At 36.1% G+C, this 26,014-nt stretch overlaps 1 protein-coding gene and 1 non-coding gene across 4 annotated transcripts in view; one reads left to right on the forward strand and one right to left on the reverse strand.

The window, feature by feature from the left end:
* Window positions 1-16,637, reverse strand: part of ECT2 (epithelial cell transforming 2) — a 63,426-nt gene extending 46,789 nt beyond the window's left edge. The window contains exons 1-12 of one of the 3 annotated variants that reach the window (XM_007464706.1): window positions 16,564-16,637; window positions 12,832-12,983; window positions 12,346-12,425; window positions 12,141-12,233; window positions 10,405-10,587; window positions 8,855-8,944; window positions 7,892-7,999; window positions 6,857-6,930; window positions 6,016-6,146; window positions 5,757-5,872; window positions 5,594-5,656; window positions 4,080-4,302 (exon numbers count right to left, since the gene is read on the reverse strand). In XM_007464706.1, the coding sequence (XP_007464768.1) occupies window positions 4,080-4,302; window positions 5,594-5,656; window positions 5,757-5,872; window positions 6,016-6,146; window positions 6,857-6,930; window positions 7,892-7,999; window positions 8,855-8,944; window positions 10,405-10,587; window positions 12,141-12,233; window positions 12,346-12,425; window positions 12,832-12,961 (1,291 nt within the window). In that variant the 5' untranslated portion in view covers window positions 12,962-12,983; window positions 16,564-16,637. Of the gene's footprint in view, window positions 1-4,079; window positions 4,303-5,593; window positions 5,657-5,756; window positions 5,873-6,015; window positions 6,147-6,856; window positions 6,931-7,891; window positions 8,000-8,854; window positions 8,945-10,404; window positions 10,588-12,140; window positions 12,234-12,345; window positions 12,426-12,831; window positions 13,040-16,351; window positions 16,387-16,563 lie in introns of those variants that run through there. The other 2 variants (XM_007464705.1, XM_007464707.1) reach the window with 2 other exon arrangements.
* Window positions 15,208-15,280, forward strand: TRNAG-CCC (transfer RNA glycine (anticodon CCC)). The gene has a single exon. It is a non-coding gene; the product is annotated as a tRNA-Gly (tRNA).
* Window positions 16,638-26,014: the final 9,377 nt, after the last annotated feature.

The raw sequence follows: 26,014 nt of genomic DNA on the forward strand, positions 1-26,014 counted from the left end.
GGGAAAGATATCTACTCTTATAAACATACCACCATACACATTTTCATTAAAGTAGAATTTCCTCCTAGAATAAGGCCAGAAAAAAATAATGGTCATGTACTCTTCAAAAATATCAAGGTCATTAAAAACAAAGATTGATTAAAAAAAAGAACTGTTCCAGATAAGAGACTAGAGAAAGATAACACAACAACCTGTGATCGTGGATTGGATCCTAAGCCAGAAAAAACTTTTTTCTTTTGCTTAAAAGCACATTAGGACATTAGTGGAATAACTGGTAAAATTTGAAGGTCTATAGAGTAGATCATAGTATTAAATGTTAATTTCCTAATTACAATACTTATACTGTACTTATGTAAGAAATGTTCCTGTATTTTGGGAAATACACAATTAAGTATTTAGAGGTAGAGTCACATCATATCTCCAACTTACTCTCAAAACAGCACAGATATAAAAAATACACGTGTATGTAAAAAAAGAGAGAGAGAGAGAGAATGAATGAATGAATACTAAAGCAAATATGGCAGAATATTTCCATTTAGGAAATCTGAGAGTACAGGAATCTTTACAGCAATATATAAAAATATTTAAGTTAAAAAAGGAGGAAAAGGTTGTTTCGATTACACAGTCACAATAATGGAAAACTTTTCATATATATATGGAGAAAGACTCCCTTAAAAAAAAAAACAAAAACCAACATTAACTAAATTCTCTGTTAAAGTATCTTAACATAAGACATTCAGTCTAACCCAAATTGGAGGGAGGATGTATTAGTATATTTTATATGTATCTCAAGAAAAAATTTTTAATGAAATTTCATAAAAGCTTAAAATACATTTTCTTACTATCAATATGGTTAGAATACTTAAACATTATATACAGAATCTCCTAATAGCAAGTTTCTCAATAGGAAAAGGAATGTACAACACATAATAGAATGACATGAAAGAATATCATAGTCCGAGCATATCAAATTTACTCCCAGCATATCAAATTTACTCAATGATAAATAATCTTAAGCATTAATTTAAACAATCATGCATACTGTGGAGTTCTGAATGTTTAAAAAAAAATAAAAAACAAAAAAACAGACTTCAAAGAATTTCCCACTTGCCATATATTATTTTGGGCTATACTCACCAGACCCAGGAGCCTCTGCCATTACAATATACTTTAGGGGGAAAAAAACTGACATACACTGATCTAATTTAATTATTGTGTCTAAGCAGTGATCTACAAACTGGGTATTCTATTATTCAGAATACCTAATATATAACAGTTGTCATGTCTGTTTTCTTTAGTGGTTCATTTTCTTCTGTCCCCTCAACTTCATATTCAAGCTTCAGTCCTTTATGTTCATCTCTTACCATCTCATGCCCATTATGTCCACCATGATCACAGAACCAGTAAATTCTTAGATCTACGTATCTAATCATAATCCCCCGCCCAAGCACCTGGTTCAGCTTTTCCAAATGCCTACCGGACATTTCTACCTCAATTTAACCTGGATTTTCTCTCAAACTACACTCCTTCCTCCAAAATATAAACTTTCTATTTTTGCTAAGGAAGAATTTCTTCCATTTAATACTTTGTCATCTTCTCCTCTTCCTCCCTATCACTCCATCCTATCAATATTTCCCCAGTGCTTCTTATTTTTCTTTCCAAACATCATCAACCCTGGTTTAGGGCCTTATTACCTTGTGGCCCAAGTCTCTAGAGATTACTTCATGGTCAGGCTATCTCTAAACTGCCTTACTTCTAATCATGCTTCAGAATAATCCACTACAAATTACTTACTCAATGAATCACTCTGCTGCTCAAGTTTCTAAAGTTCCTTGCTGATGACAATATACATATCAGACATGGCAGTCTGATTTCAAAGTTCTCTAATATTAGGCCCCAATTAACCTTTTTCTAATTTGACTCTTAATCCTCCATCCTCCAAGCAAACTGACCTATTCACTATTCCCTAAAAACTCATTTTGTACGCTGTTACCTGTATTCTTGCTCCTCTTATAATCTCAAACCCACCTCAGTTTTCTAGGCCTACCTTAAATTGACTTTCAATTCCTTCCATGAATATTTAGTGAGTACCTACTCTATACTAGGCACTGGGAATAAAGCAGAGAAGCTAGACAAGGTTCTTGTTCTCTTCCAGCTTGCATTCTGGTGAAGCAAGTAAAATAAAGCAGTAAACAAACAGTTTCTAACAGTGATAACTACTACTGAAGGCAACAACCAGGTAACGGGTTGGTAGGAAGGAGTAGTGGGACAGAGACTTGACTTTAAAGAGAACCCCGATAAGATTTCTTTAAGACAGGGGGAGCAAATATAAAGTTCCTGAGGTATGGTTGTAGTAGAAAAATCTGAAGAGTAATAAAGATATTATGACTGACAGCCAGAGAGGATTAGTGGAGGACAAAAGCACATGAGGTTAGAAGTAGGTGAAGAAAGATTACATAGGAACCCGAAAGCTACGGTAATACAAAGCCACTGAATGACTTCATACAGAGGAACGGCATGAACTAATTTATACGTTTTTAGAGACTGGTTAGTCTGCATGTAGAAAGGCAAAAATGAGTACAGGGAGACCACCTTGGGGACCACTGCAATTGTCTAAGAGAGACCATTTTTACAGAAAAGGTTGATAAAGGAAGCGTAACAAAGGAACAGAGTTGGAGTGGCAGAGAGAATCAAGAGTTCTAATTTGATTATGTTAAGTTTAGGATGTGTATTAGACATGAACAAGGAGGTGTCAAGTATATTGTTGGACAGGGAAAACCTCAAATTTGGGAGTCAACAGCATATAGAAAAGCCATGGAATTAAATGAGATAATTAAGGAAGAATTCAATGGAGAAGAAACGACTCAGGAATAATATTCCACATTTAGAGTTAGAGAGAGAAGTTAGGTCAAGGAGAATGTGAAACGAGTGATATGCAAAAGCCAAAATTAAAAAATGTGTCCAGGAAGGAGTAGCTGCTAATGTGTTGAATGCTGCTGATTACACAAAAACTGTCAGCACCCCCAGCAAGAGCAATTGGAATGAATGAAATTCAATTGGAATGAACTGAAAGGAAAATAAAAAGCAAGGAAATGAGACAATGGATCAAGGTGATTCCTTCAAGAGTACCTATATGAAAGGGAAGAGGGAAATGGGACAGTAAGTGGAAAGTATTACAGAGTCCAGGGAAGGTTTTGATTGTTTCATAAATTAGAAAACACAACAAATTTGTGTGCAGACTAAAAAATACAGAGGGGAAAAACTGAAGATCAAGGGAGAAGAGCTAATTATAGGTGGCTTCCTGTATCAGCTGAGAACAAAGTAAATTCACCTTCCTCTGACTTCACTGTACCTATTTTCTCCATAATCTATGTGACATCTTCTATGATCCCTGTGTGTTAAGAACCTGCTCTTTGAACAGTTCTATCACTTTCTAGCTGTGTGACCCCAGACAAGTTTTACTTCTCTAACCTCAATCTAGTCATCTGTAAAACAGGGACAATAAAACCTCTTATAAATACACAAAACACATAAACAGTTAGTATATAGCAAGCAACTATTAAATGTAAGCATTTTCATGTGCCTTTTCTCCTCAGACAGAACAAAGATCATTAAAAACAGAGCCTTTCTGGGACTTCCCTGGTGGCTCAGTGGTTAAGAATCCACCTGCCAATGCAGGGGAGACAGGTTCGAGCCCTGGTCCAGGAAGATCCCATATGCCGCGGAGCAACTAAGCCTGTGCGCCACAACTACTGAGCCTGCACTCTACAGCCCGAGAGCCACAACTACTGAGCCCACGTGCCACAAGTACTGAAGCCCGCGTGCCTAGAGCCTGTGCTCTGCAACGAGAAGCCACCGCAAGGAGAAGCCCGCACACCAAAACGAAGAGTAGGCCCCACTCGCCGCACATAAAGAAAGCCCGCGTGCAGCAACGAAGACCCAACGCAGCCAAAAATAAATAAAGTAATGTAAAACAAAGAGCCTTTCATATTCACTGTAGTAGGGATTTATCTATCTATATTCTAATAAGTATTCTATTCCACTAAATTTAAACATCAATTTTTTAAAATGTGAATTACCTCCACAGTTAATGCTAGATTCTGGTGTGTTGGAGATATCTAGGAGTGACCCTATAGAAAGGGAATGTTCAGCTGACGGGCGCTTACGGGGAGGGAAAGGTGACATGTCTGTCTCTCTTGAAAGCTGAGCAAGTGTCTCTTTTAAACGACGTCTTTTGCGATTGCTGTTTGGGGTATTTAGAGACAGAAGTGATACTGATTTCTTGAGCTCAGGTGTATTAGCCTGCAATCAAAAGCACAAAAGCTCAATTTTACTTCAGTGGTTCTTTACTGAGACAGGAACAAAAGAAAAATATATTTACGAGTCTGACAAAATCAGGATTTTGCACAACTGTACATCTATATACTCTTCCATGTAATTCAGAAGCTTCATGAAACATAATAATCAAAGGACCATTGTAATTATCTAACCCTTAACACCTAATGCTTTTTCTCCATAGCACTATTACTATTACATATTCGTCTGTAAGCTTCTTTATTGTCTACTCCCCATTAGGCCATGAACTCCAGTAAGACAGAGACCATTCATATTTCATTCACCATATCTCTGGCATTTAGCACAATGCTTGGACATAGTGCTCTTCAATATTTGTCGAATACCACTTGATTTTAGGAGTTCTCTTCTGAAATCTAAGGCATATTTTTTAAACTTTATGTCAGGAACCTTATATTGAGAATAAAAGAGTCCAAAGAAAACACAACAGAGTACATATTTAGATTTTATAGAAACACAATAAATCCACACCTTCGCTTTCAAGTATTCCATTCAAAATTATTAAATCTCGAACTGAAGTAAATTTTCCTTAAAGCCTGCTTCTATACCTTTATGTCACATTTTGGTGAATGATACTACTTTTCACCAAGATCCAGCATCAAGGCTGGATTTTTCCTTGCCTATATTCCTTCTACTACAGTCATCTTTAAAATGCCATCTCTCCCCTTAATATTCTTCAGTGGTTCCAATACTTACAGGACAAATCCAAACCCTTTAACATATTAAAAACTTGATTCTGCCTATCTAGTCAGCTTTATCTGTTGGCCTTCTTTCCCACACTTTTCCAAAGCCATACTAAACTACTTGCTATTTTAATGTACTTTCAAGTTTTCATACCCTCTCCCACCTGCTATCTAACATGAATGTCCTTACCAGGTTAGCCTAGGAAGCTGGCTCATATTTATTTGCTCTTTCAATCGCACCTGAGTCTCTCAGAGTGAAGCTAGTTAGAATACATACATTACTCAATTATAGTACATTTCTGCACGCCTCTCTTTCCTTTAAGGTTCTAAGTTTTTGAAGATAGGGATGTTACTGTTCATGATGGTATTACCAAGAATTTGCACAGAATGAAAATCTACATAGACTATTAATATCCAACTGTTTAATTATTCTGAAACCCCTAAATATGACAAAAAAGATGACCTGTGTGCTAATTATACTATGCTCTTTTGGGATAAAAAAGTGTCATCTTTATACAATCAAATTCACAGAATGACAAAAAGGACAAAAAGCATACCTTTTCATATAAATACATAGTTTCTCCAGCTCGGGCATCCATCTGAATGCTTCCCCAGAACCACTAGGGGAAAGAACATTTTAATTAAGAATTTATCTCATCAGATAAGCTATCAATATTACCAATGCTTTTTAAAAACCCATCTCATTCTAGAATTACTTGCCTCTTGCTTGACAACATAAAGTTTCTTTGAAGGTTCAAATGGAAGTTCTTTTACTATATTTTCTTCAACTATAAGGTGAGTGCATCTTTCATCTCCAACAGGTAAATAGTTTCCTCCTAAAGAGAAAAGCATACAAGCATACATAAGCCCAGCTATTTAACCCCAGGCCCAAGTTTTTAAAGAGGCATATTCACCAGGAAGTGATCAGCAGGAGTAAGGAATAAAATACATATAACTTCTAAATTATGCTAAATTCTACCTTGCATTTCAGTCATTTCTTCCATATTGGTTTTCTCTTCATCTGAAAATCCCAGGAAACTTAAAATGCAATCTTGAAATGGAGGAACTTTAAATTCATTTCTAAATTCATCAAATGATGCACAGAAATCCCTAAAAACAAAACACACTCTTCTAAAACCAGCTTAACTGAAATTCAATAAGTTAGGCAGATTAATTTATAAATCTACGGTAATTCTCAAGGTTTTAGCATAACCTATTTACTGAAAATATTTTACATTTGGTCCTGAAATGTTCATAAAAACCTCAGTTAAAAAAAAACTGACGTGTCCTCAGTCATCCCAGAAGTAACATCTCACAAAGTTTAATCACGGGTAATCTTTACAAGATACAAATCTCTGCTCTGTACATGAAATTTTATATGCATTCCAGGAGTTCTATAGTTTCATAAAATCTTAAGTAATAATGAAGTACAATAGCAAGGAATTATGAGATTGTAAAGCTTAACAAGGTTACGAAATGCAATCACCACTTAAAATGTAACCAGACAAACAGAAAATAAGAAAAAGTACGGCACAACCCAAACATCCAGATGCATTAAGCTATTACCTGATAATTTTAGAATGTTCTTAATGGTTATTAAATTATTTCACAAAGTGAAGTTCAAAGATATCATAGATGTCTTGCCATTTTCAATTTTTTATAAACAAAACTTTGCTCCTCCTAGACTTTATTCCCTAAGCTTCACAAAGACTGAATTAATTTTTTACATACTAATCTATGAATTTTGGGCATGTGGGTTTATCTTCACGACACAACGTGACTGATTCACATAATTAACTACTGAATTTCTAAACACTTACCATTCATTCCGCCTTTCCCAAGCTTTATATATCCATTCTGGTTTCATAATTGGAGTACCCAGGCTCACAGCTATCTAAAAACATAAACATGTTTATCATTAATTATATGGTGAATTTTTACCTTAAATAACTGCATTCATGCAAGTTATAAGCAATTATATACACACATTTTGCACAGTCTTAGATCATTGTTCATCTGCTTTGTAACAAAATATAAAGAAAATTTAACAGAAAAAACTATCTTTCCATCATACAATTTAGGTTAAAATAACTTTGAAACAAGTTCCATGATGTCCAAACTATTTCACTGTATTTTAAATAAATACATCTGTGAAGTTAATTAAGTTCATCTTTATTACATTTCTATTTCTCTTTGTGTTTACCTCCTTGGAAGTACTAACCCCCAAGACAGCCGTAAGAGTAAGAGAAAATTTCTGATTAAGTCACTAAAACCTTAGATATGAACTGTTAAGTATACCTCCCAGGAATTCAACAATACCCTAAAATTACCATTTGCTACATAAATGCACTGATGGAGGGTGGGAACAAAGTGATAAACTCTTCCTAACATATTCAAGTGCAATCTTAAACTAAGACTTTAATCCCAATGAAAGTATTTTCTCCCATTATTTTATAATTTTCACAAGTTAAATCTTGGAACCATTTTATAAGAACAAAGTTCTGCTCTTAGATAAGAGAGAAATATCTGTCCTCATGACCTTCTGACCTCCTTATTCACCACTGCTCATAGTAATCTTTGCTAATATTATTCATCTGCCTAAACTGTTATCCACCTACCAACCTCCACAATCCCAATCATCTTTCAAGACCTAACTCAAGTTCCATTGCCTCCTTCAAACCTCAGGGGCCACACTCCTATGATTTAAAATTTTTACTAAATGTACATATAGCAAAAATTGAATTTCTGATCCTCAATAAATTATGGGGGAAATAGACAGGATAAGAGCACTACTGTTAAATCCATCCTCAAACAGTGCTATATTGAAATATACAAAAACACCGAAATTTACATACCCTGAATTTTTCTCCTTGTGTACAATTGGCCACCAAATGTGTAACTTTTGAATTAAAGTCTTTTCGAATAACTCCACCCATGTGATGAACCAATGTCACCAATCTGACCTCAAAAGAAAATGCAAACATTGACTTTATGATTAATTTGAACAAAATTTTAAACTATGTTTATAATTCATTTAGCATTTACTGAATACTTTCTATTTATAAGGTACATATGAGAATTTTTATAAAGATAAATTTTATGTCAAAAAAATTAAAGGTTCATTTGCCTTATTGGCACAGGCAAAATTATACAGAGATAAGCTAGTAAAGATGATCACACAAAACTAAGTTAATTAACAACTGGCTTTCACACAAGTAAGAAAGTAAATCTATTACTTTTTGGAGGGGGGTGAAGTAGAAAAGAATAGCATTGTTGCTTTGCCAAGCAAAGGGGGACACATCGGGCTCATGCCTGGAAAAACTTTGTGTCCCAGTACATTATTTTTTTAAAACCAGGTTGCCATCACACCAAGATTCTTCCCACAAAATTAGAGTAATACCCCATTAGCTCCAACATAAAAAATTTTATGGATCAAAGAAAGAAGTGTCTATGAATTCTCTAGAGCAATGAGAATGCTTTAAGGCTGGACCTGCATAACAAAAAATCACAATGCGTAAACAAAAACTTCAAATAATGTGGCTGATGTGATACCTAACAAAAAGACAGTTTAAACAGATTAGATAGTCATGAAATTTTTCTAATTCACATACCAGCTATCCTAGATGAAATATCTGTTTCTTTAAACGGCTCTTCAGAGTATTTCTTCACAAAGTTTAAGACCTAGTATATTCATAGTAATTTCTCCTTCAATATTTTAAAAATAAAACCATGATATAACTACCAAAAAAAAAAAGCTAATTTAAATTTATTTTGCTAGAAAAAAATATTCTTTTAATAGAATGTTTTAAAATACTTACTAGTTCTTCTTTCTTCCTGAATCCAGTAAAACATAGTACGAGATTCATCATGCTTGTACAATAGAGTGGGCGACATGAAAATGGCAAAGGCTGAAGGATACGACAATTTTAAATCTGTGAGCTTCTTTACAGTAAAAATAGAACACATCTTTCTCAAGCTAAACGTATTTCCCCCTCTTGCCAATTAACTTTCCTAATCCAAAGATATACTTCCATCTTTCAATATGCAACAAATAGCAAAAACCCAGTTTCACAATAAAAATTTTCCATGATTCCCATATCGTATTTGATACATATCATCTAAACACACTTTACTACTGGCAAATAAAACATAAATATTCATACCCAAACCTTTATTTCCAAAATGTACTTTGACACAGATGAAGTATTATAAGGAAAGATTTCCATACGTTACTGTAAATGCTTCAAATTAAAGTTAAAAGAGGTCAAAAATAGTTTCTAATAAATACTAATAATACATACACTTGAACCAAATATGATTCCAATTTTTGAGCTAAAAAATGGAGATAGTAAATAATTTAACAAATGGTTTTATCTATCTATACATGAAAGAGAATGGTTAAAAATATATATTTAATTCCCACTATTATACAGGAATGTTCTTTTCCATAATTGTGGCCTTTAAAAAATTTATGTCATTTCTGAAAGCAACACTTCTGAATCAAAACAGAGAATTAAAGATTATCATGTGCTCATTACTAGTATCTATAACAAAAGAAGCACAAAGACCCAAGCAATTTAAAGTTAAGGCAAGCTTAAGAATGCCAAAACAGAGCAATAAAAACCAAAGAATAGGTATTAACTCTACTACAACTCTTACACTGAAATGCTATTTAAAAACAAAAAGCTAAAGTAGGACTTCCCTGGTGGCGCAGTGGTTAAGAATCCACCTGCCAATGCAGGGGACATGGGTTCAAGCCCTGGTCTGGGAAGATCCCACATGCCACAGAGCAACTAAGCCTGTGCACCACAACTGCTGAGCCTAGGCTCTAGAGCCAACGAGCCACAACTACTCAAGCCCGCGCGCCTAGAGCCTGTGCTCCGCAACAAGAGGAGCCACCACAGTGAGAAGCCCGCGCGCCGCAACGAAGAGTAGCCCCCTCTCGCCGCAAATAGAGAAAGCCTGCACGCAGCAACCAAGACCCAACACAGCCATAAATAAATGAATGAATGAATGAATAAATAAATAAATAGCTAAAGTAATTTCCCTAATTTTAAATCATGCAGAAACTGATAAAAATGGAATTGTGGTACCAGTTCTGTGCGAAGGAAAATTAAAGTTTATGTATATGTACACATCTTTAGAACTCAAGTTTAAGCAAACTACTACTTCCCAAGATACTGCAGGTATTGAGACTAAATATATGTAAATAATATTGTTTAGAATTAAAGGAGTATATTAGAGTAGCCACTACTATTCCTATCCTAAATATTCACATTCTCAACAATTAATGAAATTTTTCTGCATAAAAATTCTTTAATAAAAATTTAACCTTGAGAAGTTATAATAAGCATATATTCTTTCTTACCTCTCCTTTTTGTGCACAGTTTAATACAACTGGTGGTCCAATAACTCTACAGTCAGTCTTGTATAACTCATTAAAGACAGAATCCTGGAAGTCCATGATTATGAATACATTTTCAAATTCTGGAGAATCCAAACTTTTAAATTCTTCAACTGATTCCATCTTCACAAATGGCACTTTAATTTCCTTGATTTTTTTCACGGAGTTATTAGAAATAAAATATTATAAAATTAATTCATGTGTCTCTCTAAATAAGACCTAATAATCAATTCAATATCAACATTTTTATTTTTATATTTGTAGAAGTTTAAAATCATACAAGAAGCATTATACTTAATAGTGAACAGTCATATTTCTTTACTTATGTTTTTATATAAATGATTCTCCATCCATATTAAGATCTTAAATTTTGAAGATTATTATAAAGGCATAAGTTTCTGACATGACTTGGTAGTCATTATAAAGCATCTAGTATGCATATAAAATAAAGATGATGAATTTTTTAAGTACACGTATTTTGATAGTAAGATGCACTAGAAAGATGTCCACTACTGCTCTTTATTCTGATCAAGAAAATGATGCCACGCATATAGTTCTTCCTGCACAAACTGTTTTCAGAAAAATAGAAAAAATACTATGACATGCAACATCTACAAAAAGGATGGAGTTAACTTAATGATTTCAGTATATACAAGGGAAGTAAGAGAAAGATATGAAATATGTAGGCAGTTGCAGCATGGCAAACACAGGATATAAAAAGGCAAGTTAGTGTTTAACACTTTATACTGTATATCTATGAAAAAGAATGAAGATATTTCGGTATTTATACGACTCCCGTTTTTAAAGAACAGAACCACTTAAAAGAAAATTCAAATGGGTCAGTAAATTATTTGGGATTTATTTGCTAGGCTGACGTGTAGGGCTGAACTGTGTATATCCAAAACTCATGCTGAAGTCCTATAGGGATACCTTAGAATGTGACTATCTGGAGATATGGCCTTTCAACATGTAATTAAGGTTAAATGAAGTCACAAGGGTGGATCCTAGTCAGATTGGATTAGTGGTGGATTGGTGTCCTTATAAGAGGGGGAAATTTGGACACAGAAAGAGCAGAGATGTGCATGCACAGAAGGCTGTGTGACGCTATATGAAGAAGGTGGCAGCCATCTACAAGCCAAGGAGAGAGGCCTCAAGAGAAATCAAACCTGCTGAAACCTTGATCTTGGACTTTTAGCCTCCAGGAAAGTGAGAAAATAAATTTCTGTTGTTTAAGTTGCCCAGTCTGTGGTATTTTGACATGGAGGCCCTCACAATCTAGTATAACTGGTATAGAGAGTTAGATATATTTCACATGCTGAGGTAAATTCCCTGATGACTGTCAATTATTGTGATCTGTAATTCTGGAAATAAAGCAAGAATTTAGAATAAATATAAAATAATTGAGAAAAAAGAAGCTAAAGAGTTTAAAGTGTCATCTTCATAAATACATAAATGGAATGTCATTTAAATCTAACAATGCCAAATTACTTTATAAGGATTTCACTATTTATGAAACATTATATTTTTGGGTTTCAGAAACACCCAAATTTTAAAATAAATGTAATAGTTTCTATTAATCTAGCTTCAGAGTGCTCAGAGTATAACTTGTGCCTAATTTAGGTCCAATCACCATAAGTGGACTCTACGAATACAATCAAAGGAAGTGCAGCATGCCACATGCAATGAAATGCTTGACCTACCATATTAACAATACTTTTTATTAATTTTTCATCCGATTTTCCAGGACAACTTTCTTTTATCTTTATAACAGGGACTTCCATTATTTTAATAGTCTGTGGAAAAGAGACTTAAGTATGAGGTTAAGAAAACTATAAATTTATTTATACACAGATGGAAGAAAAATATTTTAAAAAACCCAAAAATCTAAAAACTAAATTCCCATACCTTTAAGGCTTTTATAAGTTCTTCTTGTTTTCCAGCTTCTTGAACCAGTATTATTCTTGTTTCAATCTGAGGCATTTCTTCTATTAAAATTAAAAATGTTTAAGTAAAACATTTTTATTCACTAACATCAAAATCAACAGCACATGCAACTTTAGGAAAGATCCATTTATACAGTGAAAAAGGAAGAAGTGGCTCTTCTCCTGACCAGTCATAACTGACTATATTCTAGCTAACAATGTTGCAGCTAGACTGCCCTCACATACGGAAAAAGCAATATCCAACAAGATGCTTTCACCTTCAAAGTTGGGAAGCATTTATCCAAACAATAATAAAAAATCTAGTGTAAAGAGTTTCTGTTAACAAATTTTTACTGAATACCTGTAGCCTAGCTTAACAGTATTACAGTTAAATCATAAGAAAGTCACTAGTCAGTAAGTTTAGGGTTAAAATAGTGATCTGATATTTTAAAGCAGATAACATGTTTACCTTCAACATATGAAGTAGATCCAATAAATAAGTTTTCCTTAGAAGTTTCGGTAACTTTAGAATCAAAAATGGAAGAGTCTGCCAAGCTTGTACTCCCAGTAGTGGATGTTAATGCACTATTTTCAGCCATGATTTGTACTCTTCTGCAATGGCTGAAAAAAACAAAATTTGAATAAAATTACATGAAACAAACAATTACTGGGCAAAAACAAGCATTATACCTAGAACTTATAAAAAGTATCACTACCCTTTTTTTTTTAATACTGAACCAAACAAAGTCACTCAACTTCTCTGAGCCTCAGTTTGCTCTTCTGTAAAATAAAGATACTAATAACTGATTCACAGGGATACAGTAAAAATAACAATGTACCAAAAGTACTCAGATATTACCTGACAGTCAAAAAGTACTCACAAAGGTACTCATAAAAACTATGCTGCCTCTCCACTCCATACCTTTGCCCTCAACCAAACTATTTCTCTTCCTGTATTCATTTATAATACCATCATCCCCCAACTAATCCCAGTCAAAAACACAATCCAGCCATACTCTTTCATCTGCCTCATTCGCCCTGCCCCAAAGCATGTCTGTATCTCTGGGACCCAGCCCCACTTTCTGTGGCCAATGCCACAGTGGCCACTTGGTCAAATACAACAGTTCCAAACAACTTTATCACCAGTTTCTTCAGAGGTCACTTTCCACATGGTTTTCAGGGTATGCTCCTAAAAACAAATGTGACCATATTATTTCGCTACTTAGAACTTCCATGAGCACCACTCCCTATACGATCAAGTTCAAATTCACCATCCACTTTACACTTTAGTCCTAGCCTACCTATTTAGCCTCATCTCCTGTATTTCCCCCAGTCCACATCGACTGTATGCTCCAGCCACAAAGCATTTCCCAGCATGTTTCAAATACAGATCATAATTTACTCCACACCTACTTGTATTTAATAGTGCTCAATTCTCCACCTATCATGTCTTTCAACCCCTGACCCACCACTCTTGACTTATCCTCTGTAGATTCCTCCAAACCTCTCATGTATAACTGGACTGCTCCCTTACCTGTATTTTTATATTACTTTACAAATGTCTAAAAGATTTCACGAGACAATTAACACATGTCAATAAGACTCTGGACTATGAAAGAAAATCTTTGTTTTTAAATGTCCGGGACTTAAAGAGTTGAAAAGTTAAGAAAGCAGGGAATAAAGAAAAAGTTGAATAGATCTTCATCAATTTAAATTGGGGTTTTTACATAAGTTTATTATCTTGAAGTAAATTTCCAGAATATTGGGCAAATATAAAGAGGAAGCCCAATCTTATCTGGAGGTCTATGCCTGATCTCTTTCCTACTTTTTCAGAATAATAAAATATACAAATAACTTCCACCAGATTTTTAGCAAAGTAATAGTTTCAGGTATCATTAGCATCATTTCGGCATGGTGATGTCAAATAGTGTGAATATGTACATACTAATAACAACAGACCTAAGCCCAATTATTAGGTGCACACTTCAAAGACAAGCAACTCAGCTTCCTGTCTCAGCTCTGCACTTAGTAGGTTAAGCCTCAGCTTCCACATCAGGAAAAGAAATAATAGCACAACTCAAATCCAATTGTGATAAAAACTGAATAGATGATGTCTCTAAATGAGTGACGATTATTCATTCTCATATATACTCACAATGTGGACATTTCTCATTGTCTTACCAAACATCCCCGGCAATCATTATTCTAAGGCTCTCCAAAGGAGTGCTCCAATAGTTGTTAATAAGAGGCTTTACTTAGAATCAATGATAAATTCTATCCAGCCCTTATTTTTTTGTTAAGTCTCACACTTAAATGTTTCCAGCGAAAAAGAAAGGCTCTATCTAAACAGGCTTTCATTTAAAGTCCCCTGAAAAGAATGTTAAAAAGAAAAACCGGGGCTTCCCTGGTGGCGCAGTGGTTGAGAGTCTGCCTGCTAATGCAGGGGACACGGGTTCAGGCCCTGGTCTGGGAGGATCCCGCGTGCCACGGAGCGACTGGGCCCGTGAGCCACAACTACTCAGCCTGCGCGTCTGGAGCCTGTGCTTCGCAAGGGGAGAGGCCGCGATAGTGAGAGGCCCGCTCACCGCGATGAAGAGCGGCCCCCGCTTGCCACAACTAGAGAAAGCCCTCACGCAGAAACGAAGACCCAACACAGCAAAAAATAAATTAATTAATATCCTTTTTAAAAAAAAAAAAAAGAAAAGAAAAACCAAGAGATGAATTAACCTGCCTTAAAGAATGTAGGAGGAGGGAGACTTTAATAAATCAAAAACACCATGAGTTTACATTTTTCACCTATGCCTCTCTGTTTAAAGACCATCAAAACAGGTAGGTGATTGGGACTTCCCTGGTGGTCCAGGGGCTAAGACTCTGCTCTCCCAATGCAGGGGGCCCAGGTTCGATCCCTGGTCAGGGAACTAGATCCCATACCTTGCAGCTAAGAGTTCGCATGCCGCGACTAAAGATCCCATGTGACCCCAACGAAGATCCTGCACAGGGCAACGAATATCCTGCATGCCACAAGTAAGATCCCACGCAGCCAAAAAAAAAAAAGGTAGGTGATTAAAAATTAAAATTGACTGATGACACTGTATATGATCAATTTACTGCTAAAACAGTTTTAAAATTTAGAAAAAAGCTGCATGCTAAACTCATCACATTATCAACAGTCTGATTACAAACTGAAATACACTAATCACTTTTTCACATTTATGTATTCTGTTTTTATAACAAACACAGAAGGATCAGTGTTCATAAACCCATACAGATTACTTCTCATCTGAGAACATACTCAAGGAGCTTCTAACTAAATACAACTCATGCCTTTTTTCATCACAAAGATAAAATTTGTCATTTAAACAAGTTTTCTTTTACTTATTTTTTTAGGCAATCATCTTTCACGGTGGAGGAGCTAAACGCCTTCCTGGGTATGCGGGTGGTGTTACAATAACATTGCTAACATTACATAACACTGTGACTAACAATATTTATTTAACGCTTAATATGCGGCATTATTCTAGACCTTTAGACATTGTTCTAAAACTTTTACTTGTATTCACTTAATCTTTGCAACAATCCTACGAGGCAGGTACTATTATCATATTCCTCTTACAAGTAAAGAAACCTAGAGCGAAGAGATTAATTCCCCCCAGGTCAGAGTGTTAGTGGCAAGACAAGGGTTCAAATCCGGTCTGATTCCAGAGGCTGCGCTTTTAACCATTAAGCCATACCCGTCTGTACGCGGGGTGGGGCGCCGGAACGAGCTGGCGTTTTATCTTAAATACTAAAAACTAAAGAGAAGACGCCAAGAAGAATCCAAGGGTGAAACCACTAAGTAATCTGAGATAAGCCCCAAAGGGCGCTGCTGCCGGACCCCAGAGCCGCAGAGCCCACTGCGGTTTGCCAAGACCCCCTTCCCGACAACTCCCCACTTTGCCCAGAAACACTTTCGGAAGAAATATTCAACCAGGTGATCGGTGACGACGCACAGCAGCCAGGTGGACCTCGGGCTCCCACTCCGCATCCCGGCCCCGATGTTGGGAACGCGGCGGTGTGGTTCCCAGAGCCGGGAAGCCAAGGCTGGGAGCTCCGGAATTCGCGGTCACCGGGGCGGGGCCGTGGGACACAAGCAGAGCGGCCCACTGCTCCAGGGACGCCGGCCCACTCCCACCTCCGCCACCCGCACCCACAGAGCCCTCACCACTCTCAAAAGACGCCCTGGAAGTTCCACCTTTTCAAGAACCGACCCTTCTCACTTTTACCGCCATTCCTCGCCGCCGGCGGCCGCAGCCAATTCAAAAAGTGACCCGCAGAGGGGCGGTGATTGGCCGCTGCTCTCCGCCCACCTCCCCGCAGGTGCCAACCGATTGGTTGTGCGTGTGTTTCAAATAAACCCAACGGCTCCGACGTCAGAACGTCCCGAATTTGTAGAGAAGTGCCCGGATGTTACCAGGAGGTGGTAGTAATGGCTTCTGGGCTTCTGTGGGAGTAGCAGGTGTGTCTGTGACTACCGCTTGTTTACTCAGTAAACATCCCGTTTCCTAAGGAAAGTTTGAGTGGATTCTCCGTCCCCTCGGTTTTTTATTTCCCCCGCCACCAAATCCTTTAAACGTAATCAGTGCCTTGACAGATGAATTTTCCCCCAGTGATTCCTGTGAGCTGTAAGATTTTTCTGCCTGAGCTTTAGGAATTTAAAGTTGGGTTAAGGGGTTTGGGGTTTGGTGGTTGTGTTGGCGCGGCAGGGCCCAGGACACGGGAACTCGGAGTCTCTCCAGATGGGCTTCAAATCAGCAACCTCTTATTTAAATCCTGACGTATGTAAAGTACTGTGCTCTGGTCTAGGGAATTTCACGGATGATTAGAATAAATTCTTAGTGTTTCTAAGCCTTTTTTTTAAAAATATATATAAGCTTGCATTTGAACAAATGTAAAAATATGTCACGAGATTCTAGACTCTCCTGGAGCCAAAGAAAATTGTTAGCTGCTGCACCCGCCCCTCCCCCCTTCCCCGAGGTCTTTTGCTGCTTTCCTCTGAAGTCTAGCCAAGAATTTATAGGTTTTCCTATAATTACGATTGCTATAATTATTTTCTTCGTTTTCTAAATATAATATCCTGTCACACAACCTCTTAAAAAGACGCCTCCCGAAGGTGAGTTTTGCATAGTTCCCACCTAATCGCTGGCTTAAATAAAGGAGGAAAGGAGAATCCGCTGCTGAAACCTCAAATTTCAACAAGAGGAGAACTTGTACTTTGGAATGGAACACTTCTGAACGTCTCAAACAGGTCGTCAGGATTTGGAATTTTTCCTAACTTTGTCAGGCCACCTTAGAATGCCTGAAAAGTTTGTAATGCATTCCACAAAATGAGTGAACCAGTCTGGTAATTATTGGTTTCCCTGTTGATAATTGAAGAATATTTACAGTCTGCCCTTCATTATCATTTATTTAATGATAACCGTTAGGGAGAAAGCAAAGAAAAACAGTAATTGAAATTTCACTTTGGAATGTGCTTGCGTACTTAAACTAGGGTGTGCCCAGCATTCCAAAAGGTCTCCTCATTGAAAATACATTAAGCTAGTGAAGAAAGCAACCTGTTTCCTCTGTGCATTGCTCCCTGTTAGGCTTTGTACCCAAATCTATTGATTGCCTACACGGTATCACCGCACAAATTGTGTGCTAGCCTAACGAAAGCTATACTTGATTCCTTTTAAGGGTTACATGGCAGTTTGACTAGCAAATAAACGGGCAATACAATCTTCTAACATTTCCTAACCATGTGACATCCTTTTCCATTTCCTAGGCAAGTAACCTCAAGCAAATAATTTAACCTCTCTATGCCTCAGTTTGAGTCTTTATAAAAGGGCATGATAGTACTTACCTCAGAGTATTGTTGTGATGATTAAAAGTTAATATATGTAATTAAAACATATTCTAGCATATAATAAACATTCAGTAGATGTTAGCTGTTAATATTACTACTACTTTGCTGCTGTGGCTGCTGCTTCTATTACCACTACTGTTACCTCAGCTGAGGCCCTATACTTGCCTGATGGGACTGATGGTCCTCTACACCGCCTTCTCACCCCTGACCACAGGAGCAATGGCAGCAGTGTTTCTGTTCCCTTTGCCCCACCCATCCCCAGCCACAAATCCCACCACCCACCAGACCAAGCTTGGTGCAGTGAAGACCTCCACTGCATTCTTTTCCTACCAGAGAGAGGACAGTCCTTCTACACTAAACTTAATCTCTCTTCTCTTTTAAGGGAAAGCCTGCAATGCTCAAGATGTCTCCTCTTGTCTAGAAGATACGGCCTTCTTGCTGCTGCCCTTGGCCAGGCTTCTGGCCCCTTCCAAGGCAAGTCCAGCCAAGATTCTTTATGCTAAATGCAAGCCTCTTCCTTCAGATGCCTTCACTGGAAATGTAGTTATTGAATTCATATGTCAAGGGGACAAAACTGTTTACAGTACAGGATAAATAGATAGATAGATAGATAAATCAATATGAGAAGTTCCTTGAAAGAATAAACCATTTAAAAAATTCTTACATGTCATTCACAACTCCTAAGATGCTGAATGAACAGTTTTCAACAAAAAATACTAAAGGAATTGAACTAAAGTACTTAGTATATTAAAGTACATGACATATTTTCATCAAACGATACGATAATTTCTGAGGTGGGGAAATGAAATGTGGAAGATAAAACTACTGAGATTCTTCCTTTGGAGGATCAACTTCCCCACCTCCATCTCTGAATTGAGTGACACTCTGGACCATCTTTCCTGACTCTCATCTTAACACTTGTTCCTCTTCCAGTTTAGTCCCTCCTCTTTATTTATAGTTCCTTTCTTTCCTTACGCCCTCCCCTTTCTATCTCCATCTTCGTTTTCCATATGTACTCCTTCAGGGCAGCAGAGAATGGGGAGTTAGGAAAGTTAGTTTGGGGTTATGGAATATCTTTTTCCACCCTGTATCCACCCGCATTCACAAGTATGCACACTGCCCATGCCATCACTCTTCAAATCAGAATGAAGAAGATTTCTCACACTTCTGTAGTTTGTTCTAATCTGCTAATAAGAATTAGTATATCTGAAAAGACTATTAAATTTTTGCAATAAATGGGAAATATTTGTTGTGGTAGATTTTGTTTTTATTACCTAAAGTTGTGATGAAATATAATTTCTAGGTTTTACTTTTTATTTTTATTTTTTAAAGGAACATTTCTTTCTCTTTTTTTAAATAAATTTATTTACTTATTTTTGTCTGCATTGGGTCTTCATTGCTGCACACAGGTTTCCTCTGGTTGCGGCGAGTGAGGGCTACTTTTCTTTGCGGTGCATGGGCTTCTCATTGTGGTGGCTTCTCTTGTTGCAGAGCACAGGCTCTACGTGCGCGGGCTTCAGTATTTGCGGCACATGGGCTCAGTAGTTGTGGCTCGCTGGCTCTAGAGCAGAGGCTCAGTAGTTGTGGTGCACAGGCTTAGTTGCTTCGTGGCATGTGGGACCCTCCTGGACCAGGGCTTGAACCCATGTCCCCTGCATTGGAAGGTGGATTCTTAACCACTGCACCACCAGGGAGGGAAGTCCTAGGTTTTATTTTTAAGTATGAAATGTCATCGACCAATAATACCATCTACTTTATAGTAAATTTAACTATTTCATCATAGAATTAAATGTTTTACTGTAACTAAATTTTAACATTGTAATGGCACATAGAACTCATGTAATTGTTTTTCTCCTCTGTCACCATCCTTACCACCTCAAAGCACTTGTGAAATACATAGCTATATATAAAGCCACACTAGGTACAGTTACAAAGATTCAGTCCCTCTAAGAATTTATCACTTAAGATTTTTGTTTCAAAATCTTTAATGAGTAGCCACGGAATTCTGTACTTTCTTGGAATTATTAACATTTTCCAATTAAAATGTTGTATTTCCAAGTTGGTTATAATATAGCATCTTCTAACCTGTCATCTCTGCCTGTGAAACAAGCTTTAGAAATTATAATCACTGTGAGCCAGAAGAAGCTATTTTACATACCTCATCAGTCAGTAATTAGGATATGACATTGCTTTATTCATATGAATCATTAGGCTGTAAATCACTTGACATAGATTTGCAATACTATACAAATTTACCACTTAAAGTTTCACTTGGACAAATAGAATTACCATTCCTTGATGGAGCAAGAGGTTTCCAAATATGGTGAGGCCATTTTTGAAATTATGTAATTTGATTAGCAAAATTTTAGATGTGGGAAAAAAAAATCTCAGTTCACTAGTGTCATTCTTTATTTTACAAATGAATTTTACCGAGGCCCGCAACATAGAGCTTATATTCCTTTACCAAGGTCAGGTAACTGGTTAATGGAAAAATCAAGATCCAAAATTTTATTTCTATTAAATCTATTTTGTCTTTATTAAATTAAAGATACTAATATTTATATTTTACATTAAGCTTATAAAAGTACCAGTATCTTTATTCATACTGCTTATATATTTTACTTTTGAGGACATTAAGATGCTTTCAGGGACTTCCCTGGCAGTCCACGCAGGGTGCGTGGGTTCCATCCCTGGTTGGGGAACTAAGATCCTGCATGCCACCTGGCATGGCCAAAAATAAAAAAAAATTTAAATAAAAAAAAAAGATGCTTTCAGTCCCATAAGAGCCTTGTTGGTTTTGTTTACCAATGTATCTATCTCCAGCACCTACAACAGTTCCTGGCATATAAGATGTTCTCAAAAGTTGTTGCATGAATAACATTGTAATTGATCTTCAGAATCCATATTGCTTTCTTCTAATTCTCAAGTTCGCATTTAGAGTGACATTTTGCAAATCCAAACTCATCATATCACTACCTCCTTAAAACCCTTCAATACTACTAGGCCTCCATGGCCTGACCTCTACTCATTTCCAGCTTCATTTTACACCATGTTCACTTTCTTTCTCTTGAGTTCTATACCTGCCTTCCTTCTCAAGGATTTTTGCATCTGCTCTTCTCTCTACCAATTCCTTTGATCCCCATTCTTTTAACCTAAGAGACAACTTCTAATCCTTTTAGCATTTGCTCACTTACTACTCCTCAGAAGATCTTTGCTAACTACCCATATCATCAGAATCCCCATTATATAGCCCCCAGCACCATGAGTATCTCTTTTGTGGTACTTATCAAAGATGTGATTATTGGATTAATGTCTCTCTCCTCCACTATCTAAGCTACCTGAAAGGGAAAATGTCTTTTTGTTTACCATTTTGTCCACAGTGAAGGCACTCAATGAAATATTTGTTGAAATAACAAGTAAATGAATTAATGATTAAATGAACTTATTTTTATTATAATATCAGTGATGTCCTTTCTAAAGTTATTTTAAAAGTTTTCTTTTTTTTTTTTTCTGTTTTTTTTTTTTTTTTGGCTGTTTTTTGCAGCTTGTGGAATCTCAGCTCCCCAACCAGGGATTGAATCCAGGCCACATCAGTGAAAGTCCAGAGTCCTAACCACGAGGCCACCAGGGAACTCCCCTAAAAAAGGTTTCTATTATTTTTACTTTTATCTAACCCATTATTTATGACAATTTTTCAGGAAAGATTAGGTGGCATATTTCCAAAATTAATAAATTTACAAAAGGATAAAATAATTTACATCTTTTATTGACAGTTGAGTAAATTACCCAAGAATTGAATGCTTTTATACCACGCCTATTCCAGCTATGAGTGGAAGAGAGTTAATGCTAATAGTACTAAACTGATTGGATAAAACTTGTCAGTGTTTATGAACATAGGCAATTATCCATATCAAAAATTCAGTTTTCCTACAACCTACACTTTCATACATTATACACTGATACTTATAAATTGCCTCTTCCACACTGTCAACTGACTTGTAAACATCAAAGTTATCCCAAAGTGATTTTGTCTTCAGTTTAGTTTTGACAGTAACTCCGTCTTTGTAGAGTAGTACTGATATTTACTATGACAACAATTTGAATACTTTGATTGTACTTAGCAATATTTTGTTGCTGCTATTCAAATGAATGGAAAAATGGAATTGCTAATGCAATTGAAATAAAAATGGAACCCAGGTCCTGAAAAAATGGTGGATATTTGACCTCAGTTGGCGTGAGGATTTAGCATAAGCAGATTAACTGTGGGTTTAATAATGAAGGAAAAATTACATGTAAATAGAAATGCATTGGGGAAGGTATTTTAAAGGTGAGATATACTGTTGTAAGTGATATTCAAGTGTATAATGCAACTATATATAAATCCTATGCCTAGAAAAAAATTAACATTAATGAAATACACAAAATGTTCTTAGTGTCTCTATCTTGACCATTGCATTTACATTATTTCCCCTTCTCCTTTCCTTTTTTTTTTTGGTACTTTTCAAATTTTCTATCATGAGCATTTTAGTGGACAGTTGTTGCTTTCTTGGCTGTTGAACATTTAACCATTCCTTCCTAATAATAGTCTGATTTCCCTTTTGAGAAATCCCTCATTGAATATGGTTTTAGTGCAAGGTAATGTTCATCTGTTACCGTAGATCTGAGTGGAGCCACATTCTCTTCCCATGCTTAAAGCTCAGTCATCATCTGCTCTTTCAAAGGATTTTGAATTTTTAGCATGTGCTAAAGATATGGGAAGGGTTAAGGATCATATATTGATACATTCTAATAGCATCAACAGTGTGCAGACCAGCTTCTTTGAGTCCAGTAGTCTTTGATGGTATTTCCACTGACTACACCTCTGGAGCTCTCTAGCTCCTCCCAATTCCCAAGGCTGACCCTCATACTGATTCTGTGAATTTGCAGATAAATTAAGTCCTTTTTTCCTTCAAGATAGTTAGAATTGGTTTCTATTGTTTGTGACCAAGAATGCCCAGATGTGTTGCTTTTACAAATCCAAATCTTGTTGGCTCTACCTTCAAAATATGTCCATAATTAAACTAGTTCTTATCCCTCCATTACCCTTTTCTACACTACCATCATCTCTCACCTGAATTATTGCAATAGCCTCCTAACTCATGCCCCCAATTTTACCCATAAATCTTCACCATCTATCCTCAAAGAAGCAACTGGAATATTCCTGTTAAAATATAAGTCAGATCATGTCACTCTGCTCAAAACCTTTATTGGCTTCCAATTTCTTTCATACTAAAGCCAAAGTTCCCACAGTAGTCTTCATGGCCCTACATAATCCTCATTGACATCCTCACCCTCTCCCTTTCACACCTTTACTTACCTCTAGCCACACTGGCTTCTTTGCTGCTCCTCAAAGACACGAGGCACACTCCTAACTCAGGCTGATTTCTCTGCTTTTATATTCTTCCTTCATATGTGCCTGACTTACCCCCTCTTCTCCGTCAATTCTTGCTCAAATTCACCATATCAGCTAGGTGGCTACCCCTCCAAAACTTCCAGCTCCTCCTCAAGCTCTCCTGGTCCCCTTTGCCTTGCCCTTTTTATTTTTAGCCATTATCAACTACAAGTATATATTTATTTGTTATGTTATTATTTATTGTCTGTCTCTCCATACTAGAATGTGAGTTCCATGAAGGCAGCAGGGGGGGTTTGTCTGTTTTTTCCCTAGTATATTTCCAGTGACTAAGTCAGTACCTGCCACATGATAGGTACTCAGAAATTTTTTGAAAAAAAGAATAAATGAAAGAAGAAAGGAAGGAATGAAAATAAGGAAATAAATATTTCTAAATATTACTTACATAATATAATGAAAATTTAGTTAATAGTTTATCCACTGTTTTCAAGCTTTTGCATATTTCTTCAAATGAAATGTCACAGTGAACTCCAATACATAAAACAGATAAATGCCAAGCTGAATTGACATAGAAGAAGAGAGGTCATGATTTATCTTCATAGAGACTGCAGGAATTTTAATTCTTCTAGAACATAGAATTTGAAAACCACTGACTACTGACAGAATTTGAAAATGATTGACCACGGTATCTGAAGGGCCAAACCCTTTATTTACAAAACAAGAAGATGAGATTTACTCCTAATAGATATTCACACCCATCTATGAAGTTATCTAGCAAAAAAAAAAAAAAATTCTTTTTGAATTTGGATCTAGTTAATCTCTAGATCTGATTTTTTAGGAAATACAGAGAACAGAGAAATGTGAAAAATTATAGCACAGGGATACAGTCAGTAAGATCTAGCCTTGTAGAAACTCTACAAGAAATCCTGATTTCTTCAACAAATAATTGAAAGGGGAAAATGATTAGTAAAGGGATAGTCAATAGATGAGACTTAAAAGACATAAAACCAAATACAACATGTAGATTTTATTTGGATCATGATTCAAACTTTTTTAAAAATTATGACAACAGGATTTCTGCTTCTCCTATAGCTAAGTAAACTGCTAAACAACCAACTTCAACAGTGAACAAAAGCAGGTAGACTCTGCAGAGGAGTAAAAACTTGGATTGACATGGGGTGTTTAAAAATGTTATGACTTTTAGAATAAGAAAAATCTGCAGTTATTGTTATGCAGAGGCCAAAACTAAGAGAAAAGTCAGTCTTTCTGTCATAAGGAGCAGAGGACAGAATTTGGGGCAACCACAGCTGCTGGAAAGTAAGGGGGTACAGAGGGTCCTCTAGAGAGCCTAAGAGAAGCATGCTAAATTCTGCATATAAAATGAAACGATCTCTAGCTGAATCCTTAACCATGCAAATACAAGGAGGATTGCAAGTAATCCTGTCAAGGAATAAAGAACAGAACTGAGATTTGAGCTGCTGCTCAAAAGACAAGAGTTTTCAGTTTCAGTTCAAATAAGTAATTGCCTGACAATACAAAAATATCAGCATTTTTTTGAAGAATAAAACAGAATTCAGAATCTCCAAGATATAACCATCACATCTATGTTCTGTGCCATATCAAAAAATAAAATGAAATAAAAAGGCATGACATTCTAAGAAAAATAAACCAATAGAGGCTAATTCTGAGGTAGCCCAGATTTGAAGATTAGGATGCAAGGACTTTAAAGCAGTTTTTATAACTATGCTGAACGAGATAAAGGAGAGTATTCTTGTAATTAGTGAAAACACAGAAAAATCTCAGCAGAGAAATAATATTAAAAAGAATCAAATGGAGCATAAAAAGCAAGAATCATAATATAAATTAAGAAAAATTTTATAAATTATATTTCATAAAATTAAAAACTTCTACCCTCCAAAAGTCACTGTTAAGAAATGTCAACAGTTAAGAAAGTGAAAAGACAAGCCACAGACTGGAAAAAAATTACTTTCAAAATACCTATATGACTAAACATTCATATTCAGAATATTTAAAGAACTCTCATGACTTAATAAAACAAGCAATATAATAAATAATAAATAAAACAAGCACTTTTTTCAAATAGGCAAAGAAAGATTTGACAGATACCCCACCTAAGAAGAGATACTAATGGCAAATATGCACATTATAAGATGCTTACCATCACTATTCATCAGGGAAATACAGGTTAAAACCACATTCAGGTACTGCTACACATCTATTAGAGTGGCTAGAATTTAAAAATGGTCAGTACCAAGTTCTAGTGAGGATGTGGAGCAACATGACCTCTCATACATTGCTGGTGTGGATTTTTCTTACAAAGTTAAACAAAATTGCCAAATGACCCAATAATCCCATTCCTAT

Source organism: Lipotes vexillifer, unplaced genomic scaffold (assembly GCF_000442215.2).
Source record: "Lipotes vexillifer unplaced genomic scaffold, Lipotes_vexillifer_v1.1 scaffold37, whole genome shotgun sequence".
Classification (NCBI taxonomy): domain Eukaryota; kingdom Metazoa; phylum Chordata; class Mammalia; order Artiodactyla; family Lipotidae; genus Lipotes; species Lipotes vexillifer.